Source organism: Xyrauchen texanus, chromosome 44 (assembly GCF_025860055.1).
Source record: "Xyrauchen texanus isolate HMW12.3.18 chromosome 44, RBS_HiC_50CHRs, whole genome shotgun sequence".
In the NCBI taxonomy this organism is placed as follows: Eukaryota; Metazoa; Chordata; class Actinopteri; order Cypriniformes; family Catostomidae; genus Xyrauchen; species Xyrauchen texanus.
In genome coordinates this window covers 24854874-24877675 of record NC_068319.1, presented here as the reverse complement: position 1 = coordinate 24877675, position 22802 = coordinate 24854874, and the positions used below count along the sequence as shown (strand labels likewise).

Here is a 22802-nt window from a genome sequence, read left to right as displayed (position 1 = left end):
TGACTTAATGCTGCAATAGCAAGCAGCTCCCTCTGTTGGTCAAAATCAACAGCACACGATTAGCCTTGTTGCTGGTAGCCTTCAATAGGGGCTTTATTGTGAACTGTTTTGAACGTAAAAACAGGGACATTTCCGGGGACAGCTTCAGTCAGGGAAAGACTGTCAAAAACCAGGACTGACCCCGGAAAACGGGGTGGTCTGGTCACCCTATTTTAGTGCCACACAGTAAACATTTCACTTTGGAACTGCCACGAGTAATATCATTTTGGAAAAGTTTTTAACATGAGCTTGGTACACTGAGCAACCACCTAGTAACCACCCAGAACAACATAAGAACCTAGCAATGCCCTAACGATAACGCAGAACATTCTAACAACCTAAAAACTATTCAGAGCACCTTTTGGCAACGCCCTGTTAAGTGTCTACAACACTCTACATTGTGGCGGCAACTTAGGCATAGGAAAGCACCACTAAAAGATCGAATGCAGAGGATCGTGCGGGAGAGAGAGATAGTTTACGGACATGTCAGTCATGTGTCTCTCTCTCCCGCATAATTGGCTTTTAGTAAAATTTCCAGACCTGAAGTCCTGGGTTCTGGGTCCTAGGTTATAGACCTCTAATATGAACAACCAGTTAGTAACTGCACTGCTTGATTAAAGTCTCAGAGGTCTAAAGTCACATGACATAATGGTACCAGTTCCAGAGACTGTTTAGACTGTGATCTGTTGTCTAATGTTGTACTTCAAGCTTGTAAGACTTCAACGGTTATTATATGATTTCGAGTTGGACATTGATAACTTACACATCGGTGTAAGATTAATACTATACCAGACTAGACCGGATTCGCTGTATGTTTCATGCTGTAGATTCAACAGAAACGGCTCATCTAAATCGTTCTTTCGGGAATCAGACCATTCCTGAAGTGCTGTCTGTTTTGCACTGTAGATTCAACAGAGCTGACACATAAGAGTCATTTGTTTGTGTATTTTACGCTTTTGACCCAGTAGAGAGCAACGCTGCTGTTGAAATACACTTCTGGACACAGTTTTTGTGTTTGTGTATTGTTAATTACAGTTCTGGAGTATTTTTAGCCGCATCAGCGGAAACATTCACACAGGGGAACTGTTAACGAAACCGAAAGTCAAGAAGATCATCCGATTCCGGTATTTTGTGAGGTTGTGAGAAAGAACTGGTTCTCGATTTCCAACCCTATTCATCAGTAACTTGCTAAGCCAAATTAGACAGATGCCAACATGGTCAGGTTGGGTGACATGCCCACATCCTCGAAAACCATGTACAAAACTATGAAGGGTAAAATGCAGTGAGGATAAACATGGTTGATCACAATGTGTTTTGTGCTGTGAATGATTGGCTGCTGAGAGCATGAAACCATCAAAATTCAGGAGTAATTTAGAAACCAAAATTTGTGATTATTTGTCAATTGTTCAGTACTGTTAACACTTTAGCATATTGTTGGGCCTATACAGTTCTTAAATGATTAAATATTCAATGTCTGATTCTAAGGACAATTTGGTTTACCTTTGTATAATAAGCAAACTGTGTTGGGTTTCCACTTGATGTCAAATGTAAAACTGGGTCTTGTGCTGCATTAGATTGTGTGCACATGTGAGGTGTCTAATATGTCTGTATAACCCTAATAGGTGTGTGAATGTGCCTAAGTGTAGCACTGAGTGTTTCGAAGGCTACCTCAGTTTTCTAGCTTCATGATTTATAATCATATACAATGTACAGCTCTATCTAGTGGTTGCAGAGTTTACTACACACACATAAAATCTAATATCTTAATGAAAGAGCAAAGGACCAGGGCAAAGACATTAATTTGGACCAAATCAGCACTTACCACAAGAACTCATCACACTCTTTTCTCTTTACATCTTTAAGTGCTGCTTTTAGTTAATGAATACAGGGTTTTAATGGATGTTTTACCTAATTAAGCATAAAATAACCACATTTAATGCTTCTTCAAGAAAAATTGTGAGATTTTTGGAGATACAGCCTAGATTAAAGAACATACAGACACAAGCATAATTTCCTGCAGCTAAAATTCACAAGGACGCACACAAATAGTTTTTCTATTTTAAAAATTTCTTGCAACCCAGCTTGGAACATTGACTCAATGGTGTGAGTTTGCACACAGGACTAAATGTTTTTTAGACCAATGGTAGAGGTGGGAGTGTCCCTGAAATTAGTTTGAAAAAGGTAATTGTTTTCACAGTTCTGGTGCAGAAATTACACAAGAAAGAAAGAAAGAAAGAAAGAAAGAAAGAAAGAAACAAACAAACAAAATGTCTCACCTCTACATATTCTTCTTGGACATCTGTGGTGTCCAGCTGTCTGTGAAAAAGACAATGACAGTGTGACAAATGATTAACACAAGGTATTCTTATTTAAAAAAAAAAAAAATATATATATATATATATATATATATATATATATATATATATATATATATATATATATATATATATATATATATTCATATTCACAGGGCTAAGGAGGAAAGACATTCAGGGTCCACAACTTCATGAATGCAACTGAGGGTAAAAAGCGCATGTCTTCACCTTGGGGAGGGGAAAGGCACTATGTGCAAGTGGTACACCCGGCCAGCTGTCCCGGAACTTACCTCCTCGTACCTGACAACACACAGGACGAGACCGGCTCACCTTGCAAAGGTGTATGGTGTTGCCCAGCCCGCTGCTCTGTAGATGTCTGCAAAAAGGCGCCTTTGGTCTGGGCCCAGGAGGCCAACCACACCCCTAGTATAGTGTGCTCGTAGCCCTGAGGGAGGCGACACTTCCTGGTTGTGATAAGCCAAATTGATGGTGTCAGTGACCCAGTGGGAGATCCTCATTTTTGAGACAGCGCTCCCGTTCCGCTGTCCACCAAAGCAGACAATGATCTGCTCAGATCATCTAAAGCTCTGTGTGCGATCCAAATAGATGCGTAAAGCATGCACTGTACACCCAAGCCTAGGCTGGGTCTGTCTCCTCTTGGGGCAGCTTTGGATGCAAGTTCACCACCTGATCCCTAAATGGGGTCGTGGGAAACTTGGGCATATTGCTCGGTCGGGGTCTCTGGACGTGAAAGTATTCCGGCCCGAAGTCCAGGCACGTGTAGCTGACAGAGAATATCCGCAGGTCCCCTACCCTCTTGATGGAAGTGAGCGCAGTCAGGAGGGCAGTCTTCAAGGAGAGTACCTTTAGCTCGACTGACTCCAGGGGCTCAAATTGAGCTCCCCGTAGGCCCTGAAGGACAACGGAGGGATCCTATGAGCTAATGAGGCGTGGTTTGCAAGGATTCAACCTCCAGGTGCCTCTAAGGAACCTGATGTTCAGGTCGTGCTTCTGGAGATACTTACCATCAACTGCATCATGGTGTGCTGCTACAGAGACCGCGCACACCTTCAAGGTGGAGGGGGACGGCCGCCCCTCCAGCCTCTCCTGCACGAAGGGAAGCACCAACCTGACAGCATATCCCTGGGGGTCTTCTCGTCGGGAAGAACACCACTTAGTGAACACACGCCACTTCAAGGCATACAGGTGCCTCATAGAGGGAGCCCTAGCCTGAGTGTCTACTACCATGGGCAACTTAGGTCTTACATGTCTTATCCAAGGGCCAGTCTTGGAGATTCCAGAGGTCTGGTTGCGGGTGCCCGATGATGCCCGTCCCTGAGAGAGGAGATCTCTTCTCAGGGGAATTCTCCAGGGGGGCGACTGTCGCAAGGAGCATGAGGTCCGAGACCCCATCTGGGTTGGCCAGTAGGGTGCTACTAGGATGACCTGCTCCTCGTCCGCCCTAACCTTGCACAGTGTCTGTGCATGTAGGCTCACGTGTTGGGAACGTATCCTTGTGTAGCCCCCGGGGCCAGCTGTGTGTCAGCGCATCTGTGCCGAGGGGAGCCTTAGTCAGAGGGCAGAGGGAGGATTCCCGGGAATCAAACAGGTCAGGGGGTGGAGTCTCCACTCTCTCCTGAGCATGACCAACTGCGACAACATGTCCAACATGCTGTTGATGTCGCCCAGGTTGTGAGTGGCTCGCAACGACTTGAGTCACTGCTGACTCCAAAGGAGGAGATGGCGGGTGAGTTGTGACATGCGACAAGAGCACATGCCGCCTTGGCAGTTGATGTATGCTATTGTCGCCGTGTTGTCCGTCCGGACCAACACGTTCTTGTCCTGGATCAATGGCTGAAGCCTCCGCAGGGCGAGCAATACTGCCAGCAACCCGAGGCAGTTGATATGCCAACATAGTCATGGCCCTGTCCAGGAGGTGGGGACTGCGTGCCTGTTACACACGGCACCCCAGCCACGCATGGAAGCATCCACGACGTGCCTGGACACCTGCTCTAGGGTAACCAATGCCCATAGAAATGCCGGATCTGTCCAAGGGCTGAACAGGCAGTGGCAGATCGGCGTGATGAGCATGTGATGTACCCCATAGTGTCATGCCCATCTTGGTAATCAAGTCTGTGGCCAGTGCTGAAGCAGTCTCATATGCATCAACCCGAGTGGCGTGACCGCCTCCACGGATGTCATATGCCCCAGGAGCTTCTGAAACTGTTTCATTGGGACCACCATTCTCCACCTGAACACTTCAGGCAGTCCAGCACTGAATGCATGCGCTCGTTCAAGAGGCGCACCAACATAGAGACTGAGTCCTAACTCCTTCCTGAGAAAAGAGATGCTCTGAACCGGGAGAGCTTGCTCTTTTCCCAGTTGACCCAAAGCCCCAGCCGGCTGAGGTGCCTGAGCACCAGGTCCATGTGCGCACACAAGAAATCGCTCAAATGAGCTAGAATCAGCCAGTCCATGAGATAATGCAACCTTCATGAAGGCAGGGACAGACCAAAGGGGAGGACCTTGTACTGGTATGCCTGGCCCTAGAAAGCAAACCGTAGGAAGGGCCTGTGTCGAGGTACAACCGAGACGTGGAAGTATGCGCCCTACAGGTCTACCGCTGCAAACCAATCTTGATGCCGGATGCTTGCTAAAATGCGCTTTTGCGTCAGCATCTTGAACGGGAGTCTGTGCAAGGCCCTTTCAGAACTCGCAGGCCCAAGATTGGCTGCAACCCACCACCTTTTTTAGGTATTATGTAGTAAGGGCTGTAAAACCCCAATCTTCATCTGATCTGAAGGGACAGGCTCTATCGCATCCTTCCGTAGAAGGGACAAGATCTCCGCGCGCAAGGCAGCGGCGTTCTCGCATTTCACCCAAGTGGAGTGGACGGTGTTGAACCTGGATGGGCACCTGGCAAACTGAATCATGTAGCCGAGTCGGACAATCCTGGTCAGCCACCGCGACAGGTTGGGGATCATGAGCCACACCCCCAAGCTCCAGGCAAGGGGGACCAAGGGGACAATCACATTGGACGTATCGGTTGGTGGGGCCTCGCAGAATGGTGGAGCCTGAGGCATCACTCATGACCGAGCTGAGTCCAGGGACATCGAAGCAATTACCTGGCTCCGTATACCCACCATAAGATCGGTCTGGGAAGGGAAATCATTCTTGTGACCTGTCGCAACTATCCTGTCGTGGGTGTGTCATTGTCTCCGACTCACCGTGTTGCCCATCTCAGGGGTGATTCGAAGCCTTCCTTGGGTTCTTAGCAGCTGGCCATGAGACAGGTGGCGTCTGCTTCCTGTGGGTGACTCCACGCCAGGTCCGGCCTACTTGGGCAGGCTGTGGTTGAGCCAGTGTTGCTGGACCTTGATCCACGCTGGGGCAGGATGTGCTGAATAGCGTCTGTCTGCTGCTTAACCTGCTAGAACTGCTGGGCAATGTCCTCGACGGTGTTGGTGAATTGGCCAACCTGGGAGATGGGAGCGTCAAGGAACCATACCTTGTCAGCCACCCTCATCTCTACCAAGTTGAGCCAAAGGTGGTGCTCCTGGACCACCAAGGTGGACATCGCCTGCCCAAGAGTCTGCACCATGTCCTTCGTCACCCAGAGGGCAGGATTGGTCGCTAAGCGCAGCTCCTGCATTTATCTCTGGTCAGAACTACCCTCTTGCAGTCCTCTCAGCACCTTGGCTTGGTGCACTTGCAGGAGAGCCATGGCATGCAGGGCAGTGGCGCCTGTCCAGCAGCACTATAGGCCTTAGTCGCCAGTGACGACATAAACCCACAGGCCTTGGATGGGAGTCTCAGACGGTTCTGCCAGGTGGTTGTGCACAAGTCCACCGCAACCGCCTTATCCACCTGGGGAATCACCAAGTACCCCCTGGCAGCCCCACCATCGAGGGTAGTGAGAGCAGAGGAACTAAGAGACCGGGTCCGGGCAGTAAAATGTGCCCGCCACGACTTTGTGAGCTCCTCATGCACCTCCGGGAAGAAAGGGACAGGGGCGGGGCATGACCGTGAGTGGCATAGGCCTGAAAAAAAAAAAAAACCAGTGGCTTAAAGATAGAAAGTGCAAAGTCGTTGAGGGGCCAAATCAGAGCCCTGAAATAAACCCAATGGAAAATCTATGGATGGACTTGAAGAGAGCAGTCCACTGCTGCACATCCTGCAATTTGTCTGAACTCAAACAATTCTGCAAGGCACTAGGTGCACAAAACTAAGAGTGACATATCTAAACAGACTGATGGCTGTCATTACAAAATGATCACATGGAAAGTCGGCATGCTGTTTCCGAAAGTTCCAGTGCCCTAGGATCGGCAACAGTATGCAGACTCACTGACATGCCTTATCTCCCATCTGACATATTTGGCACAACTGGTATCACGTTGTGTCAGTTGCATGGGAGACCACAGTTCAATCCCCATTCAAATGAGGAAGTAATCACATTTGTATACACAATAACTAGCATGATAAGTTTACATTTTTGTCCCTAACATTGCATTTTGTCTTTACCAATGGTTAGGGTTTGATTTGGGTTTTGGTTGGGGTAGATTAAATAAAATAAGCATTTCTCTTCACTGTTTTACACCCTGTTCAGCTGAAAACAATTATTTTTTAACTGGCTTCTGGTGACCTCTCCTGGATATAAATGGATGTCACACTTGTTATATGCTCTGAAACACTTTAGCCTCTGGAGACTTTGTTTTCAAATTCGGTCATCATATACAAATTTTGTCTAAAGAAAAATCGCCATAAACTTGCCGAATATTATGTGAGATCAGGCTGGTCATTAAAGCAGAAGGTAGCTCAATGAAGTCTTAAATGCATGGGTATGATATCTTTTTACTTTTCATCTTTTTATATATTTTCTTACTATTGTATTATTTTTCATATTCAACATGAACGTTATTAGGAGAAATGTGTAAATAAAGCTGTATTTTTATAGGCTATAGGATTTTAAGCTATAAGAAAAAAAGTGACTATCCCAAAGGTTTTTGTTAATTTTCTGTAAGCACTGTAAATGCCATTTGAAAGGTAGCAAAAATAATGATAAAGGCCAGGAAAAAAATGTAATGCGTCAATTTTAAAGTTACTTTCAGATATATAAAAAAGAAAGATTTGTTCGTTTATTAAAAATCAGCTGGGACATCAAGATGCCCGAAGTTGAAGAGACACCTACAGTACAGTATATGAAAGATGTTAAAAGGCAACTCAGCATTATGCTTTAAATCATGGAGAGAAGACGACTTATAATGGGAGATGTTATGAGATTTCGAAAGATTTTGAAGTCACAAAATGTTTAACTAATGCTTAGTTAAACTCAGAAAGGAATTTCAGCCCCTGTTAACATTTAAAGGATCTGACTTGTGTGTTCATGTTCACACAACACATTAATGGCCAGATCAGATAGGGAAGTACAAACACATGTGAGAACAGTAACATCCTGAACATTTTTATAATTATATAAGACTTAATTAAAAAGACAAGATAAAATCATTCTCTCTCATTTTGTTCCAATAAAATCTTGTATTTCAATAAGAAAGAAATCATAAAAAAAGAGGAAGGCAGCATCAGAGAGAGAAACTGTAAAAAGGGTTCAAAGCCACCAAAAATTTTGATCTGAAATGCAAATTTTCTTTTATGTGAAATTGTGTATGTGAGCCTCTGCAAGCCTTTCATGACTGTTTTTCTTTATTTTAGGAGAAAGCATAGGCACATATCTTTATAAAAATTCACTTTTTTACTTATCATCAATATTCATGCCATTAAGTAACAATTGTGTTTGTTGTTATTAATGAATATATGCATTTAAGATCTATTTACTGACCATTAATAACACTGCTATTTCAAGTATGGTGAAATTGTTATGAATAAGAGAGGAATGTATTAGCGATATTTATTTATTTTTATTATAGATTTTTTAAGTGAAATGTAATACTAGAGAAAAGCTCTATAGATGGGAGCTAGATGTCACAAAGGCTCAGTGACTATAAAGTTTGAGTCAAACGTCCAAATGCAAAAATGCTTGTTTTAACCTGCAGTGGTTATTTATGTCTTAAATTATAAAAATTTGTTATTGTCTTCTGAGAATTCTAACCTCGAAACTAGTTACAAAATCATCATATTTTTGTAATAGCGGTTGGGTCAATAAGGGAACAAAACAAAACCACAATAGCCTAACTTTAGTTTTTGGCGGAAATCATTTTTCTATAGTAATATTATATTAACCATGACCATTGTAGGCCCATGTTTTGTTTTGTTTTTTGGCTGCCATGGTATTTGTAGTAAAACTATAATAACCAAAAATGTAATTTTCCTGTATTATTACTATGGTTTTACTACAAATATCCTGGTTAAAATATATGACAAATAGAGATGGGAAGTCGACTCCACAAGAGTTGATTCCTCGGCTCTGACTCCTAGTATCGGAGTCGACCCTAATAAAGGAATAGATTATTTTGTTGACACCGTAACTTTATGAACAGGATGTTGTGATTAGCTCAAATCAATGAATTAGCATTCTTAAGAACCAATAGACCTTTTTCACACTCTGAGTTTTGGAACACGGAAGTAAACGTTTGCAGGGTAAACTTTGACAGCGGTGAATGGGAGATCACAGCAAATATTAATTTCACTTATACATTTGCTCCAAGAGCAGAAGAGGAATAAAATAGAGAGTGGTGGATTTAGACAGTCAGATGGGAGAAGATGCCAAATTAAATGTCACTCTTTTCGAGTTTAGTGTGAGCACATTTTAATACAAGAAGTCGCAGATTTGCTGAAACAAAAAATTGCATTATACCGTGTCTTTGCAAGCAAGCTATGTGATAAAAAAGACGCTCTTGTTTTTGTCACATTGTGCTCTTCACTCATAAATCAGCACTTTTTTTCAAAAAGAAAGGATTAAACAGAAAAGCTGCTATGTGCGTAATGTCTTAATGTCACATGTAATGGCCTCTCATGGTCACGACCCCACTGGTCCCTTTCTTCCCGGAGGTGCATGACGAACTGACGAGGTCATGGAGGGCACCATTCGCTTCATCCGCTCTCACTACCCTTGACAGCGGGGCAGTCCAAGGGTACACGGAGGTCCCTCAGGTGAATAAGGCAGTTGCGATGCACCTGTGCCTGCAAAATGCCGCCACCTGGCTCCCCTCCAGAGCCTGTAGGACTATGTCGTCTCTGGCGACCAAAGCCTACAGTCCTGCTGAACAGTCCTCGGCGACCGGCCTCACCCTCTGGTCGACGAAGGTCAAAGCATGAGCACTCAGGCAGGCGATGTCCACCTTGGTGGTCTAGGAACACCACCTGTGGCTGAATCTGGTCGAGATGAGGGATGCCGACAAAGCCTGCTATCTCAGCGCACCCTTATCCCTAATCAGACTTTTCGACGACACCGCCGAGGTCATCCAGCACATCTTGCCCTGGCATGGCTCAAGATCCTGCACCCCGTCTGCTCACTGAGGGCGTCCCCCTGCAGCAGCGAAAGCCGAGGCAGCTCCGCCTCAATCCGAGCCCAGTTCTCAGCTCCAGCGTAGAGCCCCCCGCAGGAAGCTGATGCCCCCCGTCTCTCGGGCTGGCACGAGAAGGAAGGCTTCTAAGCGCCCCTGAGGTGGACGACCCAGGGAGCGAGATGTCCGCTACAGAGCTGGTATCCAGACCACTCCATCCCCTGCTGGAGGGCCGAGAGGTAAATCCTTCGTTTCCTTTTCTCTTTTGTTCGCCGCACCCCGAAAGGGCTGCGGAACTCACATTGTCACATAGCGGTTTCCTCACTCATTGGATCACGTAATCGGTGTCCACAGCTGCAAATGTTATGGCCGCCGGCCACGGAGCACCTGCAGCCAGGGCCCTGCAAACCTACCACACCTACAGCCCGCCGGTTGTAACGAGTCTCGAGGATGGCCCAAGAGGCCTTCCTCCTCAGTCGTTAACCCGCCCTATGCCGGTTTCTCAGAGCAAGGTAAGTGCTTTGAGCTCCCTCTCAGCACAGCCACCTCGGGTCGAAGCAACACTCCCTGACGCAATGTCGCCTGACATGTGCTGCGAGGCCCCACTCCCAGGTACGTCAGACGTGATCGTCCCCTTAGTACCCCACACCCGGAGCTTGGACGTGTGGCTTACGCTTTCCAAGCCATCACGGTGGCTAGCCAGGACCATCCGACTTGGCTACACAAATCAGTTTACATTCTTTCAGCGGCGCCCGCTTCACTTCGGTGCAGGGCGAGAACATCGCCACCCTGCGTGAGGAGATCGCGACACTACTTTGCAAGGACACGATAGAGCCTGTCCCTCTAGCCGAGATGGGGAAAGGGCTCTACAGCCCTTATTTCATCTTCCCAAAGAAAGGTTGTGGGCTGCGGCTAATCTTGGACCTGTGAGTTCTGAACCGGGCCTTACACAAACTCCTGTTCAAGAAACACATTTTGACGTGTGTCTGGCATCAAGATTGGTTAGAGGTGTTAGACTTGAAGTACACGTACTTTCATGTCTCGGTTCTACCTCAACACAGACAATTCCTACGGTTTGATTTCAACGGCATATCAGTACAATGTCCTCCCCTTCAGCCTGTCCCTATCACCTCGCATCTTCACGAAAGTCGCAGAGGCAGCTCTTGAGAGGCATCCGTATACTCAACTACCTCGACGACTGGCTGATTCTAGTACACTCTCGAGAGTTGCTGTGCATGCACAGGGATTTGGTGCTCAGGCACCTCAGCCGTCTAGGGCTTCATGTCAACTGGGAAAAGAGCAAGCTCTCCCGGGTTTAGAGCATATCTTTTCTCGGTATGGAGTTAACTCCATGATAGTGTGCCTCACAAGCAAGCGTGCAGTTGGTGCTGAACTGCCTGAAGTCATTCAGGCGGAGGACAGCGGTTCCACTGAAACCCTTTAGAGGCTCCTGGGGTATATGGCTTCCACAGCAGCAATGACGCTGCTCAGGTTGATGCATATGAGACCGCTTCAGCACTGGCTTCAGACTCGAGTCCCGAGATGGGCATGGCGACGCTGCACACTGCTCTGCCGCCACTTCGACAGACCTTGCGTTTCTACGGGCAGTAGAAGTACGGAGTTCCCCTACAGCAAGTGCTCAGTCGTCTCATGGTCACCAAAGATGCCACCAAACTGGGCTGGGGCACCATGTGCAATGGGCACACAGCCACTGGTTCCTGGTTCCAAAACAGCATAAGGAAAACAGCATTTTCAATTAAATTAAGTTTCAGAATGCCGATTCTGGAATAAACAGTTCTGTAAACAGGGTCAATGAGCGTGTTCTTACACCAAATATTCTTAATGAGCCGAAAACATGTGGTCATGTAAACGCATTAAACAAACTTTATCAGTGTTCGGTCATAAACCGCTTAAGAATAAACCAATTATTCGGGGTCTGGGTAGCTCAGCAAATAAAGACGCTGACTAATACACCTTTATAGCAACAACGAGGAGGTTAACCCAACGTGACTCTACCCACCCTAGCAACCGGGCTAATTGGTTGCTTAGGAAGCCTGACTGGAGTCACTCAGAATGCTCTGGATTCGAACTTGTGACTCCAGTCAGGCTTCCTAAGCAACCAATTGGCCCGGTTGCTAGGGTGGGTAGAGTCACGTTGGGTTAACCTCCTCGTTGTTGCTATCATTTTGTTCTCTCTCTTGGTGGAGTGAGTGGTGAGTTGTGCATGGATCCCATGGAGAATAGAATGAAGCCTTCACATGAGCTATGTCTCTATGGTAACGCACTCAACAAGCCACGTGATAAAATGTGCTGATTGCCGTTCTCAGACACGGAGGCAACTGAGATTTGTCCTCTGCCACCCAGAATGAGGTGAGTCACTACGCCACCATGAGGACCTGGAGTGCATTGGGAATTGAGCATTCCAAATTAGGGTGAAAAAGGGGAGAACAAATAAATAAATAAACCGATTGGCACAGGGAGATTTTTGCCCATTACCCATATTTTGTGTTCCATGTAAAAACCTTTACCAGCATTTTTACTGGCTTATCAAATGTACACACATGTTGTGCAATTGCCTCTTCATGGTTTGACATCAAAAACTGAGAATAATTTTTAAAAATATGGTTTTTTATTTATTAAATAAGATGATTTTTGGGAGCTATCAGCATATTGCTGTGCATGTAAACAGACACAATGTAAATAACCAACAACTTCCTATTATCAAAAGAGTGTTAAATTAACTGTATCTTTTTTTCCTCTCTGGTCAATAAAGGTGGAAATGTCCAATGGCTTTATTGTAGTCAAAACTTCCAGGCATGTTTCTACACATAAATGGACTTTCAAAAATAAACCCACCCTGAGAAATTGAGTAAAAATAGCACAAATAGCCCCGGTTTCCCCTATAATTTATATAAAAAATATTTGGGTGAAAAATATTTCAATTCCCTCAGTAAATGTACACTGGAGAAAACTACTTTCAACATTTTTAACCTCCAGAGAATTTATACGTAATGAGAGAAAAAAATTCCCTCAGTGTGGGAAGAAATTTTAAAAAGGATGTTGAAGAAAGTGCACCAGAAAATCACCATGAGGTGAGGCCAAGAAACAGCATTGAGCGTGGGAAGAGTCTCAGACAAGAACAAGAGTGTGGATGCCACTGCCAAACAGGGAAAAGACATGCTATAAATGCACTCAGTGCTTCAGTTTGAGTCAATCAAAGTGAAATAATGGAGTACACGTTTCAGCTCAGAAACTGAAGAGCAATGTCATGACCAACACATCTGTTGTTATTACCAGCAGCACATGGGAGTGTATAGACACTCAAAAATACTCCCAAACTTTCAGAAATACCAACTTTGTATACCTTTACTATATTTGGAAAAAAGAGCTCTGTACGGAATGAATTTGAAGTGGGCAAGAAATTTGATGTCTTATTTATTTTACAGTACATAAGAACATGAACTGAACAATAAACATAGGCAGGAAATACACAGAGAATCTGACATTAAAATACAGTAAGTATACCGTATAAACATACAGTACTGTGCAAAAGTTTTAGGCACTTGTGAAAAATGTTGCATAGTGAGGATGTCTTCAAATATAATGGCATAAGTAGTTTTCATTTATCACTTAATGTCATAGAAAGTCCAGTAAACATAAAAAAAAGCTATATCAATATTCGGTGTGAGCACCTTTGCCTTTAAAACAGCACCAATTCTCCTATGTACACCTGGACACAGTTTTTCTTAGTTGTTAGCAGATGGGATGTTCCAAGCTTCTTCCTGGCCACAGTTCTTCTATTTAGGCCGTCTCACTTGCTTCTGTCTCTTCATGTAATCTCAGATTGACTCAATGTTCAGTGGGGGGCTTTGTGGGGGCCATGACATCTGTTGCAGGGCTCCCTGTTCTTCTGTTCTAATCTTTTCTATTTGCAGAAGTAATGTTTGGGAGTCTATCATTTATATTTCCTATTGACACACTAAAGCTGAAGATATAAATAACCATCTTAAGACAAATGCTTTTGTGAATCATCTTATGTGCCTAAGACTTTTGCACAGTACTGTATTTAACGTGGTTCATCTTTTAACAGTGTTTTTATACTTTAACTCAAGTTGTTCTCATGTTTTAATGCCTGAAGTGAATTTCCTGAAGTGGTTAATTACTGAACCACATGAGAGCGTATGACCCTCATTCACAGGATGCTAAAAACTATGCTGAGCAGAAAAGCTTACACAATAATTATATACACACAATAACACTAAGATGAAGAGTGTAAACCCCCTATAAAATTCATTCATGCCATCCATTAATAGATGGCCTTTAGAGCACAATGAGTTTTTGATTGATAAATATTCATTAATTGGATTAAAAAGACTTTAATATTCTGCATTTAAAAAGCAAAGGCAGAAAGAGTACTTTATAATGGAGAGCAGAGTATGTCAAGAGGTTTGGTAAACAAGCATTAAAGAAATAATGGTTATTCAGAGATAATAAAATATTCAGATCAGGGACACAGTGTCCTCAGACAGTGAATGCAAAAGCATGAAGAGATTAACACTCTGGTTTCCTGAAAACATTTATCTTGCTTCCTCCACCGCATCCTCCTTCAGTCTCATTTGAAGATCATTTTTGCAATAAACAGTCTTTCATCATCAGTCTTTTTTAATAAGCTCTGACCAAGTGCATTATAATTATTATAGCATCTTTTCACGATCACTTGTGGCTTATGTCAATAGCATTACTCCTAAATAACGAAAGTGTTTTTTTAAATTCGCTCTATTTAGATCACTTTACCTCTTCGACACCCTCACCACAGTCTATTTTCCTGTCAGTCACTTACTCACAAAACACAGCGGAACTCAACTGAAATGGAATTTGGGCAGCTCACATTAATCAGAGACTGTGACGATGCAGATTTATGTTGACATCCCTTACAGATATTCACCATGGTAATCGACAAAATACTATACACCACTCACTAATTCTACAGTAAAACTCAGCACTAGCCTCAACAGACACCTAAAAATGTATTAAACAAATTTACTGAAAGTTTTAAGGCATAATATAATTTATCGTGAATGACGATAATTATGAAGGTAAAATTGCCTAAATGATTTGCATGTATGGAGTAAGATTTGAGGAAAGCGTAAATCAAATTGTAAGCGTAAAAATAAAATGCATGCACACTGGATGTTTTGTAAAGGTGTAAATCAAGTTGCAAGCATACGAAAAAAATATTAGCAATACTTAAATGCTTTGCATAAGTTTAATTCATGTGTTGTGAATCTGTAATTTTGTATTAACACAAAGTAAATTTGGTGTGTATTCTTCTGACTGATATGCAAGCAAAGAAAGTGTGTCATGAACAGCTAAACGGATTGACAGCATAGAATCAGTCATGTGTAAAATAAAATGTGTAAATGACTTGTGTTTGTGGCATAAATTATTTCCTAAAATAATAAGATATTCACCGTTGCGTCTTCCTATTGTTTTGATCATACTTTTGGTACAAATTTCTCACTTAAACGAGTTCTGCAAGCTGACGTGGGAAGGCGGGACTACCTGCTTCTAGTAACCAATCAAATGAGGTTTTCCTTGACCAGTTTACTTTGACCTGATTGGTGTAATAATGTGACAGACTGCTTCTTCTTCATATGGCTCAGCATCATTTCTCTAGGTATCTCTCCTCTCTTAAATATTAAACTGAAATATTAATACATACACAATGCAATTATATTTCCTTTTGAATTATCATTGGCAAGGCGTTTTGTTGAATAGATGGCATTAGCTGGTATCACAGAACTCATGCTAGAAAACAAATTAATAAAGTAAGCCAACAAAACTCTGTGAACAGCTACATTCAACAGATAGATAGATAGATAGATAGATAGATAGATAGATAGATAGATAGATAGATAGATAGATAGATAGATAGATAGATAGATAGATAGATAGATAGATAGATAGATTTGCAGTATTTATATTGCGTTTACATTATATATAACAAATGTTAAAATGGTACTGTCTCTTTAAGAACAGTGGTTGTTCAACAAATGTGTTTCGGTTGAGCGGTTTCTGTACCACATCCATGCTGAGTGTTTAAATTAATCTAGTTGTAAATAACAGATCTCAACTTTAAAAGTATGGGGGGGGGGGGGGTGGTGTTGTTCACCTACAAACTGATGTCTCATGGTTTCTAGGTTATTTAAGGTATCAATACATAGATGAATTACACAGATAAAATCTGTTGCGAATAGAGTTTCATTGGAATAAAACAAAGATCAGCCATTTTTCAAAGAATGAGTCAAGAAATTGATCTGATTCCTACCTGTTGTGTTCCTTCTCCTCTTTTTTGTCTTGTTTACAGCCTGATCCCATATTAGCCTCTGGCTCTTTATTCTGCTCTGTGTGACTGACAAACTTCAGAGGCAAATTAATCAAGTTACTGTCCAAATGGGGCTTCTCTGAACCTTTCATGGAGTTGTTTCCTTTGTGTCTCTTCATAGGCAGCACTGGCTGAACCTTTAACTCTTTGGTCAGACTTAGATCTGGTGGCAAATCATCTGAAGTTTGTAGACATGGAGCTGCCTGATCAACATGATGTATAGACTCAAGTACCAGGTCCTTATCTGCAGTTCCTTGCTCTGTTGAGCCTCCATTCATAGTTGGTGGAAGAGGAAGCTCACGATTCTGAATGTCTCTTTTATCTCTTGTCTGCATAGCTGCTTTGTCCTCCATGATGGGCTTCTCCAGGGCTTCCAAGCCCTTCCCAGAAAGCATACTTAGAAGGGGTGAATCAACTACATAGTCCTGTGAAGGTCTTAAGCTCTGGCGCCGACCCAGGTCGGCCTTGTCCTTGGACTTGCTCTTCTTCAAACCTCTGTCCTTTTTCTGGTGACGTGGCATGGTGCCCATGTGGGTGTACATTTCACTGGAAGTGGCATAGCTCGGGTTCCTTGGATGCATCCCCATGTCGTCAGTCGACACCTCTTTAACTGACAGCGGATCAGGTCCTTCATCCTTTTGGGTATCTGACTTTCGTCGCAGGTTGTTGAGACTACCAAACCACTTTAAGTCTGAGAGATAAGAAAACATCTTGTATGTAACTCAGCACAGATTTCTGTCTAAACCTCATTAATGGCCAATAAATAGCTTATATAGTGATAACTGTGTACTATATGCATAAATATGCATTCTTGATTTTCTGTCATTCCAAGAGTTCCTTTAACATGAGAGTGCAACATGCAGTCTTTAAAGTAAATATATGAGCCCTGACCTTGTCTGAATCTTCAAAAAGCACATCAGGTCAGCATAAAAGTAATCCATACGACTCCAGTTGTTAAATCCATATGTTCAGAAGCGATATGACAGATGTGGGTGAGAAACAGGTACATATTTAAGTAAAATTTTACTACCAATCTCCACTCTCACTTTCACATTCTGAAAGTGAAAGTAAAAGTGGAGATTAATAGTACAACATTTTTGAAATATTGATCTGTTTCTCACCCAAAGTGACTGTATCTCCTCAGAAGACATATATTACACCTCTTAGGTCTTATGGATTACTTTAATGCTGACTTTATGTGATTTTTGTAGCTTCAAAGTTCTGGCCACCATTCATTTGCATTGTATGAACCTACAGAGCTGAAATATTCTTCTAAAAATCTTTCAGCAGAAGAAAGAATGTCATACACATCTGGGATGCATAAAAGTGAGGAAACGATGAGAGAATTTTCATACTTGGGTGAACCATCCCTTTAAAAATCAAGGAAAGCAAAACTAAATATTGGTGAAAGGTTTAAAGTGTTAGCTATAAAACGCAAATACAAAACAGCTTTTAACCTTATATTACATACAGTAATTTATACCATTTACCTTTAACATATTTTTCTTCAATTTAGTCCCTGAACAAACATTACATGTTGGCACAATTAGATTCCACAAACGAAACATTATTATTATTCATAAATTATTATTCCTCTATGTGCAAACATCTGTTAAAGATTAAATAAAGTACTAATGACAAAACACCAAATCCAATGTTTTTGTTGTTTTTTGTTTTTGTTTACTCTTTAAATAGGATGTCTATTTTACTGTTACTTTAGAGAATAAAACATAGACAATCATTTCTCATTGAAACACAATTATGACAAATATGTAAAGATTTTTCACATGACATATCACAAGATAAATAACGTCCAATAATAGAATGAATAGATAAATGAGTTAATAAAATAATTACATTTAATTCTGGAGTGGTGGTGGCGTAGTGGGCTAAAGCACATAACTGTTAATCAGAAGGTCACTGGTTTGATCCCCACAGCCACCACCATTGTGTCCTTGAGCAAGGCACTTAACTCCAGGTTGCTCCAGGGGGATTGTCCCTGTAATAAATGCACTGTAAGTTGCTTTGGATAAAAGTGTCTACCAAATGCATAAATGTAAATGTAAATAAATGTAAATATACTGTAGCTAGACAGCTTTCCATAAATACTGTACAGCAATCTAGGATGTGTACTGGTATATATTAATATATTTATTTCTTTAAGGATATTCTTCTTTTGGTTTCACAATGATAAACATAAGAACTTAGTGTGTGTGGTTTGTTCACAAGCCTTCTGTGGTAAAAACGTTTCACTTTTAAGGCTTTATGAGGTTTTAAATAGCATGTTTGCTTTTACATTTATTTGCTCTCATAGAGTCATAGTATTATACACTTAGTTGTGGTTTATCCATATACAATATACAATTTGCCCTTATTTGCCCTTATAATGCACAGCCTGATCTAAACTAGACTTTTATTTTCATCATGAGTTTGTTTTCTTTTGGTCAATGTTCAATTCAGTTCATATTGATCTAGTTCGAAATACACTCATTTGCTTTGTGCAGCTGAAACCTCAAATGTCATTACGGTACTCCATATCCCATCACTGTCTTCAGAATGAAATTGATACTGGCTTTGACTTTACCTCAAGGCATGCCACATGGATTAAGAAAAAATACCACTTTAATGTATTTTTTCTATGCACTGTACAATAAAATACACTAAACTACATAAGAAAAGAAACATTAGGCTTTTAAGGCCCTTATGAAAATCAATACAGTCAAATAAATAAACAGTATTTCTTAACCAACCAGAGACTTTAACCACATTCAGAAACCTCATGGCAAAGCAATAGCACCCTCAATGATAACTCCCTACCACAATGGAAGTCCTCAATCAAATATACTTACTCAGTTTGCGTTTGATCATGGTGCCTGACTCTGTCTGACAGGATGTGGAGGGTCTTTTCCGGGATGCAGAGCTACAGTTTTTCCACTGCTTGCACTTTTAGGTGTGTTTGTATGTGAGTGTGCGGATACAGTGTGTACATTCTTGCACAAGGTTGATCTCTGTAATAAGCAAGAGTGAACGAAGACTTCCTGTGGTTCCTGGGCGTTGACATGTGCATACACTTTACAAGCAATACCATTTTACTCAATAGCACTAGATGTTGACATGCAAGAAAGTTTAAAGGGTCACTCTGTCAAAGGTGACACCACCAGAATTTATCTCTGCATCTGCATATAAATAAATGTGCTGTGTATGTCAGTGCACACACTGCAAAAAAATAAAAATTTATAAAAAATGGTTCCATAAAGCAAGATGTATTTACTTGAGATGCAAAAGATATTAAGTCTTGTTTCCAGAAAAATCTAACCTGGAGTCATTGGAGAGGAATTAGCTGCTAATCTGCTAGCGACCAAGGTGGATTTGGAGCACGTTTGGGAAAATTTGGAGGATATGGAAAATGTCAGTGGAAAAATGTCTGGATTGTTGGAATTCCTGAGGCCACAGCATTTTCTTGTTCCCAGATTTTGCGAATTCGACAAGAGAGAAAATTGGTAGTTTCAAGGATTGCAAGAAACTTTTACATCAACGGAAAGTCGCATTTGCACTGATGTTTCCAGCCAAACTGAGAATAGATGCTAAGGATGGCCGTAAAATATTTACATGTCCCCAACAATCGATGTCCTTCATAAAGTCAATGGACTGAGTAAGTTATTTTGTGGTACTCACATTGCTGCCAAGCGGACCGACTCACTGAACATTCACTTGACCGTCCAAGGAAACTGAGCACCTTTCTTGTTTCTTTTTTTGCAGATGGAGTTTGTTTTGTGTACTAACACTCCTTCGGGACAGTGTTGTGGATGAATCTGCATGTTCTTTGTGCTTATGCCTCCTATTGGTTGGAGTTTGTTTTGTAGAGTATTTCTTGCAAGACATTGGAGTGGTTAGGTCATTTGTTGCACTCATGTAACAGCCGAACGGGCCGGCTCACTGAACATTCGTTTGGATGTCCGATGAAACTGAACTTATTTTTAATTTTTTGTGCTGGTTCCGCTAGTGGCTGGAGTTTGTTTTGTGGAGGAACACACCTTCGGGACAGTTGTGTGAATGAATCTACAAGTTTTTTGTGTTTATTCTGCCTATTGGCTGGAATTTGTTTGATAGATTATCTTTTGTTGTGTAATTCTGTCTTGGCAAAGTCGCTGTTGCTCTCGTAGGCGTACATGGACTGTTTGAGTTTAGAGGGATGCACGCCAGTTGGCGCTGTTGTGCAAGGGGTAAATGTGCATGTTTTTCTTTTTTCTGTTTGTTCGGGTGTAGTTTGGGGTTTGAATGTTGCACTAATGTTTGAATGTGGTCTTTATCATTTTATTTTTGACTTTTCTAATATGTCAAAATATCATATGTTTGTATGAGTGGATTGTCTCACTTCACATGGAATGAGAATGTGTTGGGGCACCCCATAAAAAGAAGGAATGTTATTTCTCTACTTTAATGTAAAAAAAATATGATATACATGACATGACAATGACAATTTGAGGGAAAAGTTTAATTGAAAATTTTAGATGAATTTATGGATTTCCTAGTATTTGGTAGGCCTGCATTCCCTTTTTGCAAAACTTTTGGACCAAGTGGAACAAAGTTGCTTAGTGACCTATAAATATTATTATATTATTTGAATTGTATGTCATCTTCATCAGCCACAATTATAGAAAAACACAATCTGCTTAAGCTAACAGCACTTGTCTAAATTAGTGAATTCTTGATCCTTCGATGATGGCAAGCGGCCCAGGCCCTGAAGCAGCAAAGCAGCCCCAAATCATGATCCTGCTTCCACCGTTTTTACGGCTTCCTTCGTGGTGTCCTGCCATGGACACCATGCCTGTTTAATGCTTTCTGTATAGTAGACTCAAGAACAGAGATAAGAATGTCCCGGGATCGAGTCCCAGCTCAACCTCTTGGGTTTCCTCTGGGTGCTCCGGTTTCCCCCACAAATCCAAAAACATGCAGGTTATGTGAATTGGAGACTCTAAATTGGTGTAAGTGAGAGTCCCTTACCACTGGGGGTTGCATCAGGAAGGGCATCCAGCATAAAACCTGTACCTAGTCAAATATGCGGATCACGGACGGTCCACTGTGGCGACGCCTAATGAGAGCAGCCGAAAGAAGAAGAAGAAGAATTGACTCAAGAACAGATATGTTAACCAGTTACAATGACTCTTTCAAGTCTTTAGCTGTCACTCTAGACTTTTTACCTCATTGAGGATTCTGCAATGTGCCCTTTGAGTCATCTTGGCAGGAAGGCCACTTCTGCAGAGAGTAGCCACAGTACTAAATCATCTCCATTTATAGATGTTTTGTCTAACTATGGACAGATGAATCTCTAAGCTCTTCAAGATAACTTTGGAAACCTTTTCAACTTTATGCAAAGCAACAGTTCTTGATCGTCTGTCTTCTGAGAGTCTTTTTTGCGGGGCATGATCCACATCAACAAATGTTTCTTGTGAATAGCAAACTCAAAATGTTTGAGTGCTTTTTATAAGTCAAAGTAGCTCTAACCCACACCTTCAATCTCATTTCTTTCATTGGATATTTCTTTTCTTGTTTGCTGACTCCTGACTCTAATTGTTTTTTGTTGACGTCAGTAGTCTACGGGTTCGCATGCTTTCTCCAACCTACACTTTGAATGTTTGAATTATGTTTTCGATATGTAAAAGATGAATACAATAATTTGTGTGTTATTAGTCAAAACAGATTGTGTTTGTTCATTATTGTAACTTATACTCAGGGTTGGGGAGTAACAGAATACATGTAACAGGATTATGTATTTAAAATACAAAATATAATGAAATGTATTCCACTACAGTTACAATTTAAATAATTGGTAATTAGAATACAGTTACATTCAAAAATTATTTTGATTACTGAAGAGATTACTTTGCATTTTATTGTCATTTGTTTAATTTAATATTTAGTCCTTTCAGATGGAAAACATTTCTACATATAAATGATGCGATCCAAACTGCATTTGAACAGCGGTGAAACACTTTCTTATGATGTATTACATTCATACGAGCAGACAGAGAAGTACGTTTAAAGTAAATTTAGAAATAAACCTTGTGTAAATTGTCAGCTTTACGCTAAGCTAAAATGCTATTTGTAGCCATTTTGCATGCACATGTTACCAGACACGATCATATTTTTTTATCAAGAAAATTCACATTGGATCATAATTTTTTTTTTTTAGTAAGACCTTTCAGATTAGGGCAAAAATTGTATTCTTGATAATAATTTTTTTATTTTTTTTCCTGTAAAAATATCAAAAAATCCTTAAAACAAGATCAATTTGATTTAACAATACTGCATAAGATATTTAGGTTTTTCAGAGAATGTATTTTTAACATGTGTATATTGAGTTTTTATAGTCAATACAAGTGAAACAATCTACCAGTGCTGAAGAAGTAATCCAAAGTACTTAGAATACATTACTGACCTTGAGTAATCTAACGGAATACGTTACAAATTACATTTTACAGTATGTATTCTGTAATCTGTAGTGGAATACATTTCAAAAGTAACCCTCCCAACCCTGCTTTTAATTTTTATAACTTTTTAATCATAATGTATATTGCACAATGTAATGTATATATTGATGTT

At 41.4% G+C, this 22802-nt stretch overlaps 1 protein-coding gene across 1 annotated transcript in view; it reads right to left on the bottom strand.

Annotated features, from left to right (window-relative positions):
* sh2d3ca (SH2 domain containing 3Ca) overlaps positions 1-19171 on the bottom strand; it is a 68720-nt gene extending 49549 nt beyond the window's left edge. Inside the window, exons 1-3 of the mRNA XM_052117704.1 lie at positions 19049-19171; positions 16143-16890; positions 2316-2355 (exon numbers count right to left, since the gene is read on the bottom strand). Coding sequence (XP_051973664.1) covers positions 2316-2355; positions 16143-16890; positions 19049-19067 — 807 coding nt within the window. The 5' untranslated portion in view covers positions 19068-19171. The remainder of the gene's footprint in view (positions 1-2315; positions 2356-16142; positions 16891-19048) is intronic.
* Positions 19172-22802: the final 3631 nt, after the last annotated feature.